Source organism: Callithrix jacchus, chromosome 12 (assembly GCF_049354715.1).
Source record: "Callithrix jacchus isolate 240 chromosome 12, calJac240_pri, whole genome shotgun sequence".
In the NCBI taxonomy this organism is placed as follows: Eukaryota; Metazoa; Chordata; class Mammalia; order Primates; family Cebidae; genus Callithrix; species Callithrix jacchus.
The window spans coordinates 24,286,991-24,306,693 of record NC_133513.1 but is presented as its reverse complement, the minus strand read 5'-3'; the positions used below and the strand labels follow the sequence as shown (position 1 = coordinate 24,306,693).

The following is a 19,703-nucleotide window of genomic DNA, read 5'->3' as shown; positions in this document are numbered from 1 at the left end:
TCAGGCTGAAATGTAGTGGCGTGATCTCAGCTCACTGCAACCTCTGCCTCCCAGGCTCAAGCCAATCCTCCCACCTCAGCCTCCTGAGTAGCTGGACTACAGGCACATACCACCACACCTGGCTAACATATATATATATAGTAAAGATGGGGTTTCATCATGTTGCCTAGGCTAGTCTTGAAGTCAAGTGATCCACCACCCTGGCCTCCCAAAGTGCTGAGATTTCAGGTGTGAGCCGCAGTGCCCAGCCCTAATGCTGATTTTCATTTACTTTTCCTAGAGCTGATTATAAAAACTGAAGCTAGAAACTCTTCCAAAGTAGAATGCTGTCAGGACCACTGCACTGCACAACTCTAGGGGTGCCATGTACATTTTGCTATACGAATAGTACCCATTGGAGCTGAGCAGGACTCAGCCTGCCCCAATTTGCCAGGGTCAGAGTGAGACATTTCTCACATGCTGCCCAAAGGGAAGGTCAGTAACTGTCCCAACATACAGATCTTTGCCCACCTGAGCCAACTCCATCCATCCTAATGGGAAACCAAGGCCTCTGGGGCTCCCTGCTGCCCTGGAACTAACTCTAGGCAGGTTAGCATCCAATGCCTGCTGCTTCTGTCTGGTCCTTTTTTCTGTGGTTATACTCACTTTCATCATGCTTCCAACTGCCAAAACTCACCTGCCCTTGAAATTGAAGCTGATTCAGTGTCAATTAAAAGAATGCAGTTACAAGATGGCTCATGCTTGTGATCCCAGAACTTTGGGAGGCCAAGGCAGGTGGACCACGAGGTCAGGAGTTCGTGACCAGCGTGACCAACATGATGAAACCCCATCTCTACTAAAAAGGCAAAAAATTAGCCAGGCATGATGGGGTACACTTGTAATCCCAGCTACCCGGGAGGCTGAGGCAGGGGAATTGCTTGAACCAGGGAGGTGGAGGTTGCAGTGAGCCGAGATCACGCCATTGCACTCCACCTTGAGTGACAGAGCGAGACTCCATCTCAAAAAAAAAAAAATCCGTTACAACTGGTGGAGGTGGGCAGAATGACAGAAGATGTAAAGAAAAAAAAACCCTTGGCAGAAGATGCCGAAAGAGGGAGAGAGAGAAAACAGGATAAAATAGCAAACATCGCTTCTACCCATTCTTTCCATATATCCATTTAATCCTCACAATACTGTTGTGTGGGCTCTTTAACCTTAGCCCCCCTGCTTTACTGATGAGAATACTGAGGGCACAAAAGTGAGGAATTTGCCTAAGTATGCCAAGAGTCAGTGGCAGCACCAGGCATTGGACCCAGACAGTCTGGCTCCTGGGCCCTTGCTCACCCATTGCACCAGGCTGAGCATGGGCAGTGGAGGCCCAGAAAAGGTCAAGGCAGGTCTGGAGTGGGCCAGTGGCCTGCAAAGGTGAGCAGAGGCTCCCTGAGTCCCCACCCTCCTTTTCCCCAGCTGAGCAACTCACCGTAGTGGGGAAGATTTCCTTCAATCCCAAGGACGTGCTGGGCCGTGGGGCAGGCGGGACTTTCGTTTTCCGGTGAGTGGCAGCCAGGAGCCAAACTGGGGACATGGCAGACATAACACTCACAGCCTTCATGGGCACTGTCCCCGGGAGAGCCATTCTTTCAAAGACTTCCCAAGGTAGGTACAGGTCAATCATCACTCACTAGTTCTGCTCTTTCCTTTATCTGCTCTCTTTTTTTTAAATCTTGCTCTGTTGCCCAGGCTGGAGTGCAGTGGCACAATGTCACCTCACTGCAACCTCTGCTTCCCTGGTTCAAGCAATTCCAGGCCTCAGCCTTCCCAGTAGCTGGGATTACAGGTGTGTATCACCAGCCCGGCTAATTTTTGTAGTTTTAGTAGAGACAGGGTTTCACCATGTTTGCCAGGCTGGTCTTGAACTCCTGACCTCAAGTGATCCGCTCGCCTTGACCTCCCAAAGTGCTAGGATTACAGCTGTGAGCCAAGGTGTCTGGCCCTTTATCTGTTCTCTCTGAATGTCCCCCTGCCCCTGCCATCACTCACCTTCCAGGGGACAGTTTGAGGGACGGGCAGTGGCTGTCAAGCGGCTCCTCCGAGAGTGCTTTGCTCTGGTTCGGCGGGAAGTTCAACTGCTGCAGGAGTCTGACAGGCACCCCAACGTCCTCCGCTACTTCTGCACCGAGCAGGGACCCCAGTTCCACTACATTGCCCTGGAGCTCTGCAGGGCCTCCTTGCAGGAGGTGAGTTGCGGGCTCAGGGAGGGTGGGTGGGAAGGTCCTGGCTGGAGAGTGATGCTTTGCCCCTCCCTGCTGCTCAGTACGTAGAAAACCCGGACCTGGACCGCGGGGGCCTGGAGCCCGAGGTGGTGCTGCAGCAGCTGATGTCTGGGGTGGCCCACCTGCATTCTTTACACATAGGTACCGGCACTGCCCCTGCCTCCCACTCCCTGTCCTTAGCTCCCTGCCTTCTGCCTTCAGCAACCAGCTCTCTTTCTGCCCCCGTCCCACAGTGCACCGGGACCTGAAGCCAGGCAATATTCTTATCACTGGGCCTGACAGCCAGGGCCTAGGCAGGGTGGTGCTCTCGGATTTCGGCCTCTGCAAGAAGCTGTCTGCCGGGCGCTGCAGCTTCAGCCTCCACTCAGGCATCCCTGGCACGGAAGGCTGGATGGCACCCGAGCTCCTGCAGCGCCTGCCACGAGACAGTCCTGTGAGTCTATACACCAAGTCCTCCAGGTACACAGCTGCCCAAGGCTGCAGGAATCCGTCCCTGTCCCAGTTCCCCTTCTGAGGAGACTCCATCACACTTGCCGTGTGACTTTCAGCCGCTCCTCCAAGCTTGTTTTGCCTTAAAGAAGGGATCATTTGTCCTTTCTCCTACAGCAGTCTCAATCAGGGACTGTTCTGACATCCAGGGGACATCAGACAGTGTCTGCAGACATTTTTGACTGTCATGACTTGGGAGGGAGGGGCTACTGGCATCTGCTGGAAATGCTGCTAAATGTCTTACAGGACAGGACAGTATCCAACACAAAGAATTAACAAAATGTCAGTGGTGCTGAGGTTAGGAGACCCTGAGCTAGAAGATGGTTTGCAATCTTCACTGTGCATCACCACTGTGCAACTTAAAAAAGGATGTGTGCCAGGCGTGGCGACTCAAGCCTGTAATCCCAGCACTTTGGGAGGCCAAGGCAGGCAGATCACGAGGTCAGGAGTTCGAGACCAGCCTGGCCAACACAGCAAAACTCTCTCTACTAAAAATACAAAAATTAGCTGGGTGTGGTGGTGTGCATCTGTAATCCCAGCTACTCAGGAAGCTGAGCCAGAAGAGTCACTTGAACCTGGGAGGCAGAGGTTGCAGTGAGCCGAGATTGTGCCACTGCACTCCAGCCTGGGCAATAGAGTGAGACTGTCTCAAAAAAGAAAAAAAAAAAAAGGATGCCTATTGCCGGGCACGGTGGCTCACCCTTGTAATCCCAGCACTTTGGGAGGCCGAGGCAGGCAGATTGCTTGAGCTCAGGAGTTCAAGACCAGCCTGAGGAACGTAGGGAGATTCTATCTCTACCAAAAGCACACAAAATTTAGCAGGTGTGGGAGTGTGCATATGTGGTCCCAGCTACTTGGGAGGCTGAGGTGAAAGGATCGCTTGAACCTGGGAGGTGGATGTTGCAGAGTCAAGATCACGCCACTGCACTTTAGCCTGGGCAACACAGTGAGACTCTCTCTCAAAGGAAAGAAAAAAAGAAAACCCGGCCCCACACCCAGTGATTCTGACCTAATTTGCCCAGGTCATTTTAATGTAGAGCCAAATTCGAAAACCACTGGTGTCAAGGGTTCTGGAGGGCATCAGATAAGCTAATTAGCTGATATGCAGAGCAGCAGCAGACCCACACAGAGACACTTGTATTTGGGACCCCAGAATTATGGATTTCGAGTCACAGTATGTGGGCAGAAGTTGAAGCCGGAGAAATGGATGATAATCACACAAAAGGGAAGGCTGCCCCACTCCTAAAGTGGAGGGAAAGCTCAAAGTGGTGCCCTGGGCTCAAGGACTAAATGCTGACGTCATGAGACTGTACAGTTTATTTTTAAATTAGTGGCCAATACATATATATTTTTTCTCTTTTTGAGTTTTTTTTTAAATGTATTTTTGAGTCTTGTTCTGTTACTCAGGTTGGAGTGCAGTGGCACGATCTTGGCTCACTGCAGCTTCCACTTCCTGGATTCAAGTGATTTTCCTGTCTCAGCCTCCATAGTAGCTCGGACTACAGGTTTGTGCCACCATGCCTGGTTAATTTTTGTATTTTTAGTAGAGACGGGGTTTATGCCCTGTTGGCCAGACTGGCCTCGAACTCCCGACCTCAGGTAATTCACCCACCTCAGCTTCCCAAAGTGCTAGGATTACAGGCGTGAGCCACTGCACCTGGCCCTGTATATATATTTTTGACACAGGGTCTTACTCTGCCATGGAGTGCAGTGGCACCATCACAGCTCACTGCAGCCTCGAACTCCTGGGCTCAAGGGATCCTCTCACCTCAACCACCCAAGTAGCTGGGACTACTGGCATACACCAATGGCACCTGGCTAATTTTTGTATTATTATCTTTTTGTAGAGGCAGGGTCTCAGCACATTGCCTACCCTGGTCTTTAACTCCTGGCCTCAAGCAGTCATCCTACCTTGGCCTCTCAAAATGCTGGGATTACAAAGTGTCAGCCACCATACCCAGCCCAATATTTTAACATCTGAGAAATTCCACATAAAATCTGGATATCTGGATTTTCTTTAAAAAAAAAAATAATCAGAATTGCTGGAGGCCAGGGGTTAGAGATCAGCCTAGGTAACATAAGGAGACCCATCTCTACAATTTCAAAATTGGCCAGGCATGGTGGCACATGCTTGTAGTCCCAGCTACTCAGGCCGAGGTGGACTGCTTGAGCCCAGGAGTCTGAGGTTACAGTGAGCTTTGGTTGCACCACTGGACTCCAGCCTGGGCAACATGAGCAAGGCCGTGGCTCAAAACAACAACAAAAACCAGCTCTGCTACCTTGGAGAGTCCCCTGGTGACAACAGGTTGGAGCTAAGGACCAGCTGCCCCTGCAGACAGAGCCCATGCCAGCTTACCACAGTCCTCCCGATCGCCTCATGCCTGGTACCCAGTTATGTTACCTGCCAACACCCTGTAGGAATGAGGCTTGTAAACCTGAATTAGCTCAGCAGAGGCAAAGGTTTTGGATGACCATGGGCCCCCTATAGTGGTGTAGACGGGAGTGGATCTAGAGCCAAAGAGATGCTGCCTAGGAAGCATCTTGAGTTCCAGTTTGAACCAAACCCCTGGCTGCTGTATCAGCCCATGGGAGAATTCAGCCAGGCTGACTTCCTGGAAGCCAAGATTTCCTTCTCACACCATCTCTCTGGCCCTAGACCAGCGCTGTGGACATCTTCTCTGCAGGCTGCGTGTTCTACTACGTGCTTTCTGGTGGCAGCCACCCCTTTGGAGAGAGTCTTTATCGCCAGGCAAACATCCTCACAGGAGTTCCCTGTCTGGCCCACCTGGAGGAAGAGGTCCATGGTGAGGGACCTCTGGGCCCAGCAGAGAAGGGAGGAAGGGCAAGACGCTAGGCAGGCCTGAAGCACTCTCCTTCTCTTAATCCTTCAGATAAGGTGGTTGCCCGGGACCTGGTTGGAGCCATGTTGAGCCCACCGCCGCAGGCACGCCCCTCTGCCGCCCAGGTGCTGGCCCACCCCTTCTTTTGGAGCAAAGCCAAGCAACTCCAGTTCTTCCAGGTCAGAAGGAGAGCTTGGGAATGGCCCCCAAAAGTCCTAAGTTTGGGTCCTGAGCAATAAGAAATGGGATATTAGATTGGCTGAGGGAAAACAGGAAGAGCTACCTGGTCCTGGCAGCCTGGCTCTCTCCCTAAATTGGGAGCCAGCCTGGACTCCTCAACTCCACCATCTTGGCATTCTCTGGTCCACTCACTGCCACTTTGCCAGCCCCAGCTGCCCTTTGCATGGGAATATAGCCCATTCCTTTCCACCTGTCACTCATGCTGTGCCTGTGCCAGTGCCAATAGCCCATTGCGCTTATGTGACCTTGACCTACAGACTTTGTGCCTCTGAGCCGCAGTTTGCCCATCTGTACAATGGGACAGCAGTACCAAGCTCATAGGTTGGTGGTAAATAACAGAGGTATGGCACAGAGAAGCTTCCCGCCCCCAGAGGCAATGATCCTTTTCATGTCACCTAAACCACTCCCCTAAGTCAGACAACATATTCCTACCCATGTGGCCTGTGGCCTCTGGCCCCAGTCACAGGGCTCAAGAGCTCTCTGGGCCCCAGGATGTCAGCGACTGGCTGGAGAAGGAGTCTGAGCAGGAGCCCCTGGTGAGGGCGCTGGAGACAGGAGGCTGTGCAGTGGTCCGGGACAACTGGCATGAACACATCCCTGTGCCGCTCCAGACAGGTAGAGGCCACACTTAGGTGGGCCTGGGCAGTGGAGGGGAACCCACCAAGGGACAGTTTTGCCACTGAATACCCTGCCCACAGATCTGAGAAGGTTCCGGTCCTATAAGGGGACATCAGTACGAGACCTGCTGCGTGCCGTGAGGAACAAGGTATGTGCTGGGGCCTGGGTGGGCCTGGGTCTTGGGGAGGCCTGGCTGCAGCTTAGCCAGGGTTCTCTGTTCTACCTACCCTAGAAACACCACTACAGGGAGCTCCCAGTCGAGGTGCGACAGGCACTTGGCCAAATCCCTGACGGCTTCGTTCAGTACTTCACAAACCGCTTCCCACGGCTGCTCCTTCATACGCACCAAGCCATGAGGAGCTGCACCTCCGAGAGCCTGTTCTTGCCCTACTACCTGCCAGCGTCAGAAGCCAGGGGACCATGCCCTGGGGCCGCAGGGAGGTGAGGTGGGCCAGAGACCACACAGATGGTCTTCAAGCTGGCTGGCTGAAGAGTTGAGACTGTAGCTGGCCTCGGAATCAGAAAAGACTGCCAGTCTGAGTGCAGTGGCTCACACCTGTAATCCCCACATTTTGGGAGGCTGTGAGAGGATCAATTGAGCTCAGGAGTTCAAGGCCAGCCTGGCCAACATGGCAAGACCCCATCTCTACAACAAATTTTAAAAATTAGCCAGACATGGTGGTGTATGCCTATAGTCCTAGCTGCTTGGGAGGCTGAGGTGGGAGAATCGCTTGAGCCCAGGAGTTTGAGGTTGCAGTGAGCCACGATCATGACACTGCACTCCAGCCTGGTGGACAGAGAGACAGTGTCTCAAAAAGCACACCACCCAAGACTGGCAGAGACTGGGCGGCCTGGGGCTGATGAAGCAGAGATGTTCCCTGGAGCCCAGGTCCTACCCCTCAGGAAAGACAAAAAAAAGAAGATTTGCATCTGTTTAATGTATATAAAGCCAAGAAAGGACAGTCCCAAATTCAATAGAAATATCCTGTATAATTCATACAGTGGGGTTTTGGGGAAGAGACAAAGATATAGAACCCACAGCTGAACATGTACAAAAATAACTTACACAGCAACCCTCACCTGCAAGGATAATGCAGCTCTGCCCAGCCCCCAGGGCTGGGGGGCGCACTGCAGACATGGCACCATGGGAGCCAACCTGTGTGGGCCCCAGATGCAGGTGGGAGTGAGGAGGGCACCAGTCCAGAGGTGAGGGAGGCTATTAGGAGGCCTTGAGGCGGTTGGCTGAGCGCGAGCTCAACAGCTTGTCCACCATGGTGCGGGCATAGCGGAGCCGGCTGGCCAGCTCCTTGCAGCAGCCGTACTCCTCCAGGAGACTCAGGCGGTATGTACGGAAGTCCCGCTTCTCGTCAATGTAGGTCACGGCTGCCATCAGTGGGCACAAGATGAGCTTGGTGTGATCCTGTAAGAGAAGGGGGCAGCAATTGGTGATCCCAGAGGCCAGTTTATGTTAGGGAGCAGAGGGAAGACACAACAGGTATAGGTACCTGAGCCGCTCACTCCGCACTCAACTCACATGGGCCACTGCCAGGCACACGGAGCCTACCCCAGCCTCTGGTGACCTCCAGCTCACCTGAAAGAAGTTGATCTGCACGCTGCCGTTGCTGAGGTGCAGGATGATGGCACTGCGGGTGCGGAACCAGGTCCGCAGGTAGGGCAGCCGGGCAAGCTCATCACCTTCACGTGGCGTGATGTTGGCACCTGCCTTCAGCAAGTGCTCACTCATGTAATTGCGGAAATATTTAAGGAGGGTGATCTGGATGAAAAGTAGGGGAGGGGTTCTAGAATTAGAGTCTGACCCTCTAGCACAAGTCCCACTCCCACAACACCACGCCCCCTGGGCAGGATGGCACTCACCTTCTTCATCAAAGAGTTGGGATGGGAACTCACGGTGAGGTAGGACTCAGTGCCATCACGCTCTATATACTGCAGGCTGTCACCATCGTTGTAGAGAATAAGGCGTGTTGAGTCATTGAAAAGCACCCCCACACTGTTATCACACAGCTGATACCCTAGAGATTGGTGGAGAGAGGCCTCAGAAAGAGGGAATTGAAAGTGGGGAGTGGGGCCAGGTGAGGCGGCACATGCCTGTGATTCCAGCACTTTTGGAGGCTGAGGTGGGAGGATTGCTTGAACCCAGGAGTTTGAGACCACCAGCCTGGGCAACATAATGAGATCCCATCACTACAGAAAATTCTAAAAATTAGTGGAGTGCGGTGGTGTGCGCCTGTAGTCCCAGCTACCCAGGAGGCTAAGCCAGGAGCTAGCCTGGGAGTTTGAGGGCTATAGTAAGCCATGATTGCGTCACTGCACTCCAGCCTGGGCGATAGAGCAGGACCCTGTCTCTGGAAAAAAAAAAAAAAGTAGGGGAGTCAGGGAGCACTGGGAGCTGGAACTGGGAGGCCTGGGATGGAGAGAAGAGAGCACTAAGAAGAGAACTTGGGAGCCCAAAAAAGCCAGAGTCTGTAACAACTGAAAGGTCACCTGGCTGTACCTGAGTCACCCACCTGTTCTAGTAGAAACCTACCAAGGCCGTACTTGTCCGAATAGTCCACCCACTTGCTGACCCAGAAGATGGGGATACAGGCAGGATCCTCAGCCTCCTCTGAGACAGAAACAGACAAACAATTGGTCAGGACCAGCCTCTTCCCCTCTGGTTCACACATGTGGCCCACACCAGGGAACAGGGAATCTTGCTGAGCACTCCACCTGGGCTGAGTTGAGAGGCCTGGGGTCCCAGAGAAGAGCAAAGCAGGGCCTCTACTGCTAACAGGCTTAGACAAGCAGCAGCACAGACATCTACACAGAAAATCTCAGCACAGAACGACAAGTTCCACTCATTCCTTCATTCCACTGACTGATTCATTTATTGAAGGCCTACTATGCCTGCCAGGCACTGTCACATGTACAGTGAGCAACAGACAAAACCCCAGCCTCCACAGAGCTTACACTGTGGCTGTAGGGACAAAGACTAATCAAATTAAGTATGGGCAAAATGTCAGTGACTTCTATTATGGTAAGAGTCAGAGGACGATATTATCTAGTTTTCCAGTTTGGAATAATTAAGAAACTGTGAAGACAGAAGCCAGTTGCAAACACATCAAAATATTATGTTCAGTGCATGCAACAAATCCCTTATTTAAAATCCAATAAATAAAGATGGATATGTTGGACTATGTTGGGTGAGAAGTATTATGGAGAACTATGCAGCGGGCAAGAGGATGAGAAGCACTAGCAGATAGGCCAGGGAGATGCTCACAGTGGTGACACTGGAGCAGACACTTGAAGGAGGCCACAGTGTGAGCCATGAAAGCTAGTGTCTGCTTTCATGACAGGGCCAGGGAGCCATAGGTGTGAAAGCCCTGAGGTTGCAGCCCATCTGGGCCTGTTATTTCAAGTGTCTTGAAGAAACAATAGGAACTTACTGAGCAAAAGAAACAGCATATGAAGGTGGCATATCAAGGTGCTAAAGTAAGAGACGGATCAGAAAAGAAGGCAGGAGCCACAGCATGCAGGACCTTGGATGTCAGGAAATGGGGAAACCAATGGTCCTATGGAGACAGGGCCTGGATAAGTCACCAGTGCTTTGCTGGCCAAGATTCCTGCCTTCTCCAGATGCCCCAAGCAATCCTGCCCTACACAGGGCCCACAGTACCCACCTTGCCTGACCAGCCCACGGTCTGAGGGCTTTGAGGCATTGACACTATGCAGCTGCTGCAGCATATCACTGAGGTGGCAGTCGACCACCTCACCCGTCTCTCGAACCACTGGTTCCTCTTTTTCCCGGGGACGCTCAGGCAGGGGGTTCTCCAAGCCTAGGAGGGTAACAAAAACAGGGGCGTTGGGAAGGGCACAGGACTCCCTGCCACAGCTGAAACTTTTCTGAAAGAAAAATCTTAGCTACCACTGCTTAGGGGAAACTGAGTCAGTGCCTGGTCAATAGAGCAGGAGCTGCCATGCTCAGGTGACAGGCACACGTGCTAACTGTGAGGCAACAGATCTTCAGATGCTCTAGCCTGTGACCCAACGGCGTGGCCCTGGAGGATACCACCTGCCACCCAGACAAACAGCTTGAAGCCACCAGCAACTCAGAGCTGCCCAGCTTCAAGCAAAGACTTAAAAGCGTCTTCCACATCTAAGCAGATGGGAGGGCTGAGTAGTCTCAGTTCACCCGCAGGATGGATTCAATAGGCATTTAAATAAAAACACAAGAGATTTTTTTCTACTCTAAAATTTGCTTTATATGTTTATAATCAAAAAACGCATGAAAAGATACATGAAATTTTAACACTGGTTATATCTGGGCAGTAGAAGCACAGATTATTTTTATTGCCTTTTTCCTTATTTGTTTATTCCCCTATCAACATTTGCTAGTTCTCCTTGTATAATGTAAAATGTTTCCTAAAGAAGTTTTCAATTAAAAACTATGCCATGATATAGCAAGGAGCTGTTCAAAAAAAAAACCAAAACACTATGCCATCATAGGGACTTAGGGGTGAAATAATAAGATATTAGGGATTTGCTTTAAACACTCCAGCAAGCCCGGGGCAGTTGGCTCACACCTGTAATCCCAGCACAATAAGAAGCTGAGGCAGGTAGACTGTTTGAGCTCAGGAGCTTGAGACCAGCCGAAGCAACATGGCGAAACCCTGTCTCTACGAAACATACAGAAACTACTGGACATGGTGGCACAATACCTGTAAGTCCCAGCTACTTGGGAAGCTGAGATGGGAGAATCACTTGAACACAGGAGGTTGAGGCTGCAGTGAGCCATGATCTTGCTACTGCACTCAAGCCTGGGCAACAAGGCAAAACTATCTCAAATAAATAAATAATTTCCAAAATTCCAGTTAAAAAAAGGCAGGAGGGTGGAATAAATAAAACAAGTCTGGCCAAATGGTGATAATTAGTAAAAATAGATGAAACATGGGATTCATCATACAGTTCTACCTTTGGGTAAGTTTGGAAATTTCCTTAAGTTTTAAAAGTGCTATATGAAAAATTAAAACTGAAAGAAAAAAAGTAGGAGGCTGAGGCAGGAGGATCACTTGAGCTCAGGAGTTCAAGACCAGCGTGGGCAACAGAGCGAGACTTCATCTCTACAAAAAGTTTAAAAATTAGTCAGATGTAGTGGCACACGCTTAAAGTCCTAGCTACTCAGGTCAAAGCTACAGTGAGGTACAATTGTGCCACTGCGCTTCAGCCTGCACGACAGAGCAAGACTCTGTTTCAAATAAATTTTTAAAAAAGAGAGAAATAAGTAATCCTTTAAAATATAGCCCAAAGAATAAAATATCCATGAGTCTATTTCAGACATAACCAAATAAATCAATGGGAGAGAAGGAATAGCACTTCCTTACAGAAGAATTCCAATTATTAAATGTAGAAAAACTAAGGAAAAGAAAAATTGCCATTAGAATATCACTGTAGGTAGGGCACAGTGGCTCACACCTGTAATCCCAACACTTTGGGAGGCGAGGGAGGATCACTTGAGGGCAGGAGTTTGAGACAAGCCTGGTCAACATAGTGAGATCATGTCTCCACAAAAAAAAAATTTTTTTTTTTTTTTTTTTTTTGAGACAGTCTTGCTCTGTCGTGCAGGCTGGAGTGCACTGGTGAGATCTTGGCACACTGCAACCTCCACCTCCCAGGTTCAAGTGATTCTTGTGCCTCAGCCTCCCAAAGTAGCTGAGATTACAGGCGTGCACCTCCACACCTGGATAATTTTTTGTATTATTAGTAGAAGCAGGGTTTTGCCATGTTGTTCAGGCTGATCTCGAACTCCTGAGCTTAGGCAATCTGTCCACCTTGGCCTCCCAAAGAAAAAAAAAATTTAAATTAGCTGGGTATAGTGACCCATACCTATAGTCCTAGTTACTCTGGAAGCTGAGGCAGGAGGACTGTTTGAGCCCAGGATGTTGAGGCTGAAGTGACTTATGATTGAGCCACTGCATTCCAGCCTGGGTGACAGCAAGTTCTAAGAACCATCTCAAAAAAAAATTCCACTGTAATAATTTCTGAAAGGTATATGGAAACTCTGGGGATCTTTTTGTTGTTGCAACTTTTCTATATAAGCCTAAAATAATTCCAAAATGAAGTTTAAGAAAAACCAATACCTAAAAATTGAAAACTGAAAAATGAACTTAAGTTGTACATCAAATGGGTGATATATCCATAGAGAAAAAAAAGTATTTTAAGTGACTTTTTAAAACTATATATCCTTAGTGAAATATACTTTAAGGACAATTAGGATTGCAAGAAAATAAATACCATTTAACAGGAATTCATAGATGTTGAAAATTTTAAGTATATTAATGTATAAGGAAACAAGATTTTCAGTTTAAGAGAAAAGAAATGCAAGTATAAACCAAAGAAGTAAAAACAGATTAACATCGTGTCTAAATCAGACACTTAAAAGTTACCAAAAGCAGTAACTTCCCAGTAGAGAAGATCGGCTATAAGACATATGTATCAATGTTAAATTTCCTGAACTTGGGAACTGTGCCATGTACTATCCTTAGGTAAAAGAATCTGTTTTTAGGAAGCATACACTGAAGCACTAAGGGTGAAGTGTAGGACATATATAACTTTTCGATGTTCAGAAAAAAAGAGAGTAATTGATAAAACAAATGTGGAAAAAAGTGCTAACTGGTGAATCTGGGCAAAAGGGGAGAATAGGAGTGCATTTTTGATCTATGCTACCTTTTTCATAAGCTTGCAAAAATATCAGAATAAATTGTTTAAAAATGTGTGATTAGGAAATATCATCACAGACTCAATGTCAGTCTTCCCCCACTGCTATAAATGCAGTTCCTAATTCTGTTCTCTGAAGAGACCTAGAAGCAATGACAACCTAAGCAATGGCATGCGGTTTTTTGATTTTTAAGAGAACGTTCATCTTTTTTAAGAGAAGCATTCTGAAGTTTATATAGGTGTAAAATGGCAGAGAGCCAAGGTTAACTTTAAAAAAGACTTCAAAGGACAAAAATAAATAAATGAAGCAAACTTGACAAAATCCTGATAACTAATTACTGAATCTAGTAAGTATGAGGGGATCTATTACATTATGCTCTATACGTGTACTTGAAAATTTTCATGCTGGCTGGGCGCAGTGGCTCACACCTGTAATCCCGGCATGTTGGGAGGCTGAGGCGGGCAGATTACTTGAGCTCAGGAGTTCAAGAACAGCCTGGGCAATGTGGCAAAACCCTATCTCTACTAAAAATACAAAAAATTAGCCGGGCATGGTGGCACATGCCTGTAGTCCCAGCTACTTGAGAGGCTGAGATGGGAGGATGGCTTGAGCCTGGGAAGCAGAAGTTGCAGTGAGTCGAGATCACACCACTGCACTCTAGCCTGGGGGACAGAGCCAGACCCTATCTCTAAAAAAAAAAGGAAATTTTTTTCAATGAACCATGTAAAAGTGTTAGAAATATTTTTAAAGGCCTGGCATAGCAGCTCATGCCTGTAATCCCAACACTGGGAGGCGGAGGTAGGAGGATCGCTTGAGTCCAGGAGTTTTAAGACCAGCCTGGGCAACATGGCAAAACACTGTCTCTACAAAAAGTAGAAAAATTAGCCAGGCATGGTGGCACATGCCTGACAGTCCCAGCTACTTGGGAGGCTGAGATGGGAGGACCAATTGAGCCTTAGAGTTCAACACTGCAGTGAGCTGTGATTGTGCCACTGCATTCCGGCCTGGGCAACAGAGGAGACCCCGTCTCCAAAAAAATAATTAATTAAAGTGATTGGAAAGAATTTTTCAGGCTTGGCATTCAGTCCATTTTCTTCTTCTTGGGCATGGTAGGTTTATCCAGCCATGGTAAGGTTGGTCTTTCCTGGCAGGGCCAAGGAACAGGTGGGCACTATAACCATGGATTTAAAGATAAGGGCCTGTCCTACTCCACACCTGAGCTCCTGGGGCCAGGGAGTAAGCTGCACACAACCCTACAACCTGGGCTGTCTCTGGGGGGTCTGCTCTCTTACCCAAACCCTTGTTGTACCTTTATTGAGGACTGTGAGGGGCTTCCGGTTGCTGGAGTCCAGGCTGCTGGGAGCGATTGAAAACCTTGGTGGAATGGTCAGACAGGTAATGGGGAGACGGGCAGGGATGTAGCCAGAAGTAAAGAACTCGTCGTTAAGCAGCTCGTTAATGGTTGGGCGGGCAGTGGGATCTGTCTGAAGCATCTTCTGGATGAGGGAGGTGGCCACAGGGTTGATGTGCTGGGGCAGAGAGGGACGGCCATAAACAGAATGTAAGGTTGACCCCACGTACACCACGGCCACAAAGGGGCTACAGGCCCCTAGCCTACACACAGCTTCCAGTATCAAATACACCACAGGTCAGTGGTTCACAACTTGGTTCAATGCCAAGTTCTCCACTGTCGGCTTTACTGAGCACCACTGAGAGAAGGGTCAACGGACTGTGGCCTAGCACCAACTTACTTCCTAGCACTTACTATGTGCCAGGAAAGCATTCTAAGCCCTTCCTGTGTTTAGCTCCGTAGCCCTCATCAACACATCTAAGGGGTGGGAATCCCTTTTGCAGAGGAGGAAAGTGAGGCACAGAAGGGTGTAGTTGGCTTGATTCCATGCTTGATTTCATGACAGTAAACTTACACTTTGTGATGGATTTACTGTGTCTGTCCTTATGGTGATAGGCCTCTTGGCTTCACACAAGGACACTACACTTCAAACTGGCTGTGTACTAGGCTTCTGCAGGAACCAGATATCCCCTTAAATGTATTTCCGTTGGTGGTTGTAAAGATGCACACCACTGGCCAGGCGCGGTGGCTCACGCCTGTAATCTCAACACTTTGGCAGGCCTAGGTGGATGGATTAGGAGTTCGAGACCAGCCTGGTCAACATGGCAAAACCCCTTCTCTACTAAAAAAGCTACAAAAATTAGCCGGGCATGGTGATGGGTGCCTATAATCTAGCTACTAGTGGGGCTGAGGCAGGAGGATTGCTTGAACCTGGGAGGTGGAGGTTGCAGTGCACTGCATTCCAGCCTGGGCAATGAGTGAGACTGTATTTCAAAAAAAAAAGGAAATGTACACCACTATGAGACTTCATCTCAAAAAAAATGAGTGACACTCCATCTCAAAAAAAGGAAATGCACACCACTATGCCATTGGAAAGCCCTGGGATTCACAGTGGTTCAAAATTCTGTGAGCACTTACTACATGCAAGGCACTCTGTGAGGTGCTCCAAGGTGCTCCACACTTTATAGATGGAAAGTGTGGTTCAGAAGGTGCAGGCCGGGCTGGGTGTTGTAATTCCCGCACTTTGGGAGGCTGAGGCCGGCAGATCACCTGAGGTCAGGAATTTGAGACCAGCCTGGCCAATGTGGTGAAACCCCATCTCTACTAAAAATATATAAAAAAAAAAAAATCAGCCAGGTAAGGTCACAGGTGCCTGTAATCCCAGCTACTTGGGAAGCTGAGGCAGAAGAATCACTTGAACCTGGGAGGCAGAGGTTGCAGTGAGTCAAGATCATGCCACTACACTCCAGCCTAGGCAACAACAGCAAAACTCTACCTCGAAAAGAAAAAAAGATGCAGGCCATTTGCCCAATGTGATCTGGATAAATGGCAGAACCCATTTGAATTAAGACAATCCATTTCCAAAGCTGAAGCACTTCTGCCTCCTACTTCTTCCCACCCCCTTTGATTTTTGCTTTTAATACAATTTTTAGGTTACCCAATCTCAGAATCTGCCAACTCTCTCCCGATGCAAGAAATGCTTATGTGAACACACATGTCAAGTTCTGTATGCAATTTCAGACACAGGCCCTCTCAAGCTCTGTAGCTATATCCTAGGATGTTGCTGGGCTCCATAAATAGTTTGGGGAAAACAAAATAGATGTAATTAAAGCATCATTAGTCACCTTGGGAATATTGTATTCATTCTTCTTGATACGGAGGTAAGTCTCTTTTAGGCAAGAAGTCTCAAAAGGTGGTTTGCCCACTAACAAGGTATACCTGTAAGCACAAGGTAGGATTTGGCATAAGTCTCCCAGCCACAACCCAGACATAAGAGGAATCATCTCAAGGTCAGAACAAAGGCCAGGCATCCTCTGGACACTCACTCTAACTCTGGGGCCCCTGAAGACAATCCTCGAGTCCCCTGTGCAGCCCCAGGAGCCATGACATTGGCTAGAAAGAGCCCTCAGCAGAATACATGTGGTAAGACCATGATTCTTAAGGGCCAGTGATTTTCCAGCTATAGCCTGAGGGTATCTAGGACTCTGTGCAAGGGCCTCAGAGGCTGCCTGCCTTGCAAAACACGTCAAAGGGCTACCTGCACTTACAGAAGCAGCTCCACCTTTAGCAGTTCTGTACTTAAGGCTTCAAGTTTTCATTAAAAACAAACCCACCTCAAAGACACATGAAAGCCATCGCTATGACTTATTTCTAACTCTCTAGTACCTATGCCAAAAACAAAGATAATACCTGAAAAGGCCCAAGCCTCTGCCTGCCACCAATCGCAGCTGATGGTCTCAATCCAGAGGGACCACTGGCACCTCATCCTGCCATCTGTAACTCCTGGCCTAATTTCTCCCACCATGCTAATGCTCATCAGTGTTTCTAAGACCTTATTGTGCATGGAAATCACCAAGGGATTTGTTAAAAATCCAGATTCTGATCCAGTAAGTAGTCTGGGCCCTGAGATTCCGCATACAAGTTCCCAGATGATGGTGATGCTGCCCTGTGGACCACTCTAGCAAAGGACTAAAGTAAGGCTGTGAAGACTCTCCCTCCTCCCTCCCCCTCCTCCTCCTCCTCCTCCTCCTCCTCCTCTGTACCCATGGCCTAGGCTGCAGAAATCTGATAGGATACACCAGTGACAGGGAAAGATACAGCAATTAGGCTTCGTTTGGGGGTCACTTGTCCCCTAGAATAGGCTTTCTGTAAAGCAGGCAGAAAGGTCCATAGAAAAGGTCAGCCAAGTAGGATGTCCCAAAGTTGCCCCTGCTGAGACCAGGCAGATCCAAAGACAACTCCCAACTTACATGATACACCCAATGGACCACACATCCACCTCGAAACTGTGCCCTTTCTTGCTCAGCACCTCGGGAGCTATGTAATTAGGAGTCCCGCACAGGGTCTTCTTCCTCTCCCCGTCATACTCGACTTTGGTTGCCAGTCCAAAATCCCCTGGGACAGAGGGAGGAAGAATGGGTACTTAAATGCCAGCCTCTGCCATCTGTCAATGCAGAAAGCTAGTTAAGGTTTGACCATCAAGAAGCAGAGCCATTTGATCCCACAAGCCTCTGCTCCTTGTATGCCGCAAGGCTTGCCCAGAAATCTTCCTGCCATGCTGACCTCAGGGAGGTGCCTCCAGTGACCCTTCACAACCCTACCCCTTAGAAAGGGGCTATGCTTCAAAATGGGAACTGACAGGGACAGCAAAACTCCAGTGCCTTCAAGAATCAAGCAAGTAACCGCCAAGACTTGGCAAGCCTGTGAAGAATAGGGAGGAGTAGAGACCTTGGCAAACATGTCAGAAGGGACAGCTGCTTTCCAGCCCAGCAATGGGCTGCCCTAAGAAAATGCCGCCCTCGTATTACTGGAGCTTTCACCTGTTTAAAAGGAGCTCTGAATCAAAATTTTTATGTCAAGCTTTCCACTTTAAAAAATAGAAACAAACTCAAATTATTTGAAAAAAAGTCCTGTATTGGGGCTATAATGTGTCTTCAGGCAAGATACTGACTTGTGGGCGTTTGTTTTAAATTTCTGGACAAAGGAGAGAATTATAGAAGCAATCAACGCCCAAACTTCTCACCATCCATCCTCTTCCTTCCTCCTGGTCTCCTTCCTATCCTTTCTCCCAGCCTCCTCCAAATTCCAGCCTCTTGTAGGGATGTCAAGCACCCTGCAGGCTCAGCAACTCACCTATTTTCACCTCCAGATCTTCATTCAGGAAAAGGTTACCCAGCTTGAGGTCTCGGTGAATAACTCGGTTTTGGTGCAGGTACTGGCAGCCAAGCACAATCTGCCGCAGATAGTATCTGGCCTCAGGCTCAGTCAGGGCTTTCCTCCTCTTGTGCAGCTCCAGGAGAGACTGTGGGTGGGAAGGAGAGGGCAGGAGGGATGGGAGGGTGGTGCTGAGGCCGGTGGGGAAGGGAGAGGGTTACTACTAGGTAAAGGAAGAACAGGACCTAGACTCCTGGCGGATCAAAGTGGCGTCTTGGTGGGTTTCTCTCCTTTCCTAAGCCCCCACCCCATTCTCCAGGACAATTGCTATCTGGACCCTCCTTTAACACTACTCACAACCATTCGCTGCACCCCTTCCCCTAGCTTCCTCTCTTACTTGGGGGTCCTCTCTCAGCCCCATTCCGGAAGCTCCGAGTGCCCAGCAGCAGATCCCTTTCCTGATTCTTATTTCCCCGGGAAGGACCGAAGTCTGGATTGCAACTACCTCCTTACTGACCAGACCCCACTCCGGAAGCTCCCAGTGCGCGGCTTCACTAACCTTGGGACTCCTCCCTGGGCACTCTAGGGCCCTAGAGTCCATTACCAGCACCCCTCCCCCCAGCGTCCAGAAGCTGACTTCCCGGTCAGCAACCTGACTCAGACTCCACTTCACTGGAACCCACTCTTCTAGCAGTTCCAAGAGGCAAGAAGCCCTTACCAAAGACACTTTCCATACCTAAGCGGGAGGCTCCCAGCACCCTTCTCAACCAGCTCCAAGTCCCAGGCACTCCCTTCCTGGGCACTCTTTCCAGCAGCTGCTCCAGGTCCAGGCTCTCCAACTGCCCCGCAGGCAATTCCAGTTCCCTAGCAGCGACACTCACCCTCCGGCGGCATAGCTCCAACACCACGAACACGAAGTCGTTGTCCTCGAAAAAGCCGTGGAATCCTACGACGTGCTGGTGGGCCAAGCTGCGGTGAATGGATATTTCCATGGACATCTTCTCTTTCTGGTGCGGCTTGAGCAGCAGAGACTTAGGCACAATCTTGCCCGCGAACACCTCCTTGGTGTCCGCGTCCGATATCTCGAAGCACTTGGCAAAGCCGCCCTTGCCCAAAAAGCGGCCCCGTACATAGCGCCGCCGACTGCGTGGGTCCACTAGGATCTCTGGGATCTCTTTCGCTGGTGGGGCCGCCGCTGGAGCTCCGGGAACCCCGGCTTTCCCAGGGTCGGCCGGTGCTCGTGCCAGCTTTCCCGCAGTCACCGCCGCACTCATGCTCTCGGAGCTGCTCTGCCGACCTCGATCCGAGCAGAGGCTCCGCTCCTCCCC

The 19,703-nt window shown here is 49.6% G+C and overlaps 2 protein-coding genes across 11 annotated transcripts in view; one reads left to right on the top strand and one right to left on the bottom strand.

The window, feature by feature from the left end:
* ERN2 (endoplasmic reticulum to nucleus signaling 2) overlaps positions 1-7,360 on the top strand; it is a 24,220-nt gene extending 16,860 nt beyond the window's left edge. For 6 of the 10 annotated variants that reach the window (XM_078344892.1, XM_003734424.6, XM_078344890.1 and 3 more), the window contains 9 exons: positions 1,447-1,531; positions 2,027-2,216; positions 2,294-2,393; positions 2,486-2,685; positions 5,398-5,545; positions 5,633-5,760; positions 6,313-6,436; positions 6,520-6,587; positions 6,672-7,018. In XM_078344892.1, the coding sequence (XP_078201018.1) occupies positions 1,447-1,531; positions 2,027-2,216; positions 2,294-2,393; positions 2,486-2,685; positions 5,398-5,545; positions 5,633-5,760; positions 6,313-6,436; positions 6,520-6,587; positions 6,672-6,884 (1,256 nt within the window). In that variant the 3' untranslated portion in view covers positions 6,885-7,018. Of the gene's footprint in view, positions 1-1,446; positions 1,532-2,026; positions 2,217-2,293; positions 2,394-2,485; positions 2,712-5,397; positions 5,546-5,632; positions 5,761-6,078; positions 6,228-6,312; positions 6,437-6,519; positions 6,588-6,671 lie in introns of those variants that run through there. The other 4 variants (XM_009009325.5, XR_013524724.1, XR_013524725.1 and 1 more) reach the window with 4 other exon arrangements.
* Positions 7,358-19,703, bottom strand: PLK1 (polo like kinase 1). Its single transcript, XM_002755998.6, has 10 exons — positions 19,257-19,703; positions 18,355-18,523; positions 17,472-17,616; positions 16,347-16,440; positions 14,461-14,680; positions 10,117-10,272; positions 8,985-9,062; positions 8,315-8,469; positions 8,031-8,213; positions 7,358-7,859 (listed from the first exon to the last, which is right to left on the bottom strand). The coding sequence occupies exons 1-10, from the start codon at positions 19,647-19,649 to the stop codon at positions 7,659-7,661; spliced, it is 1,794 nt and encodes a 597-aa protein (XP_002756044.1). The 5' UTR covers positions 19,650-19,703; the 3' UTR covers positions 7,358-7,658.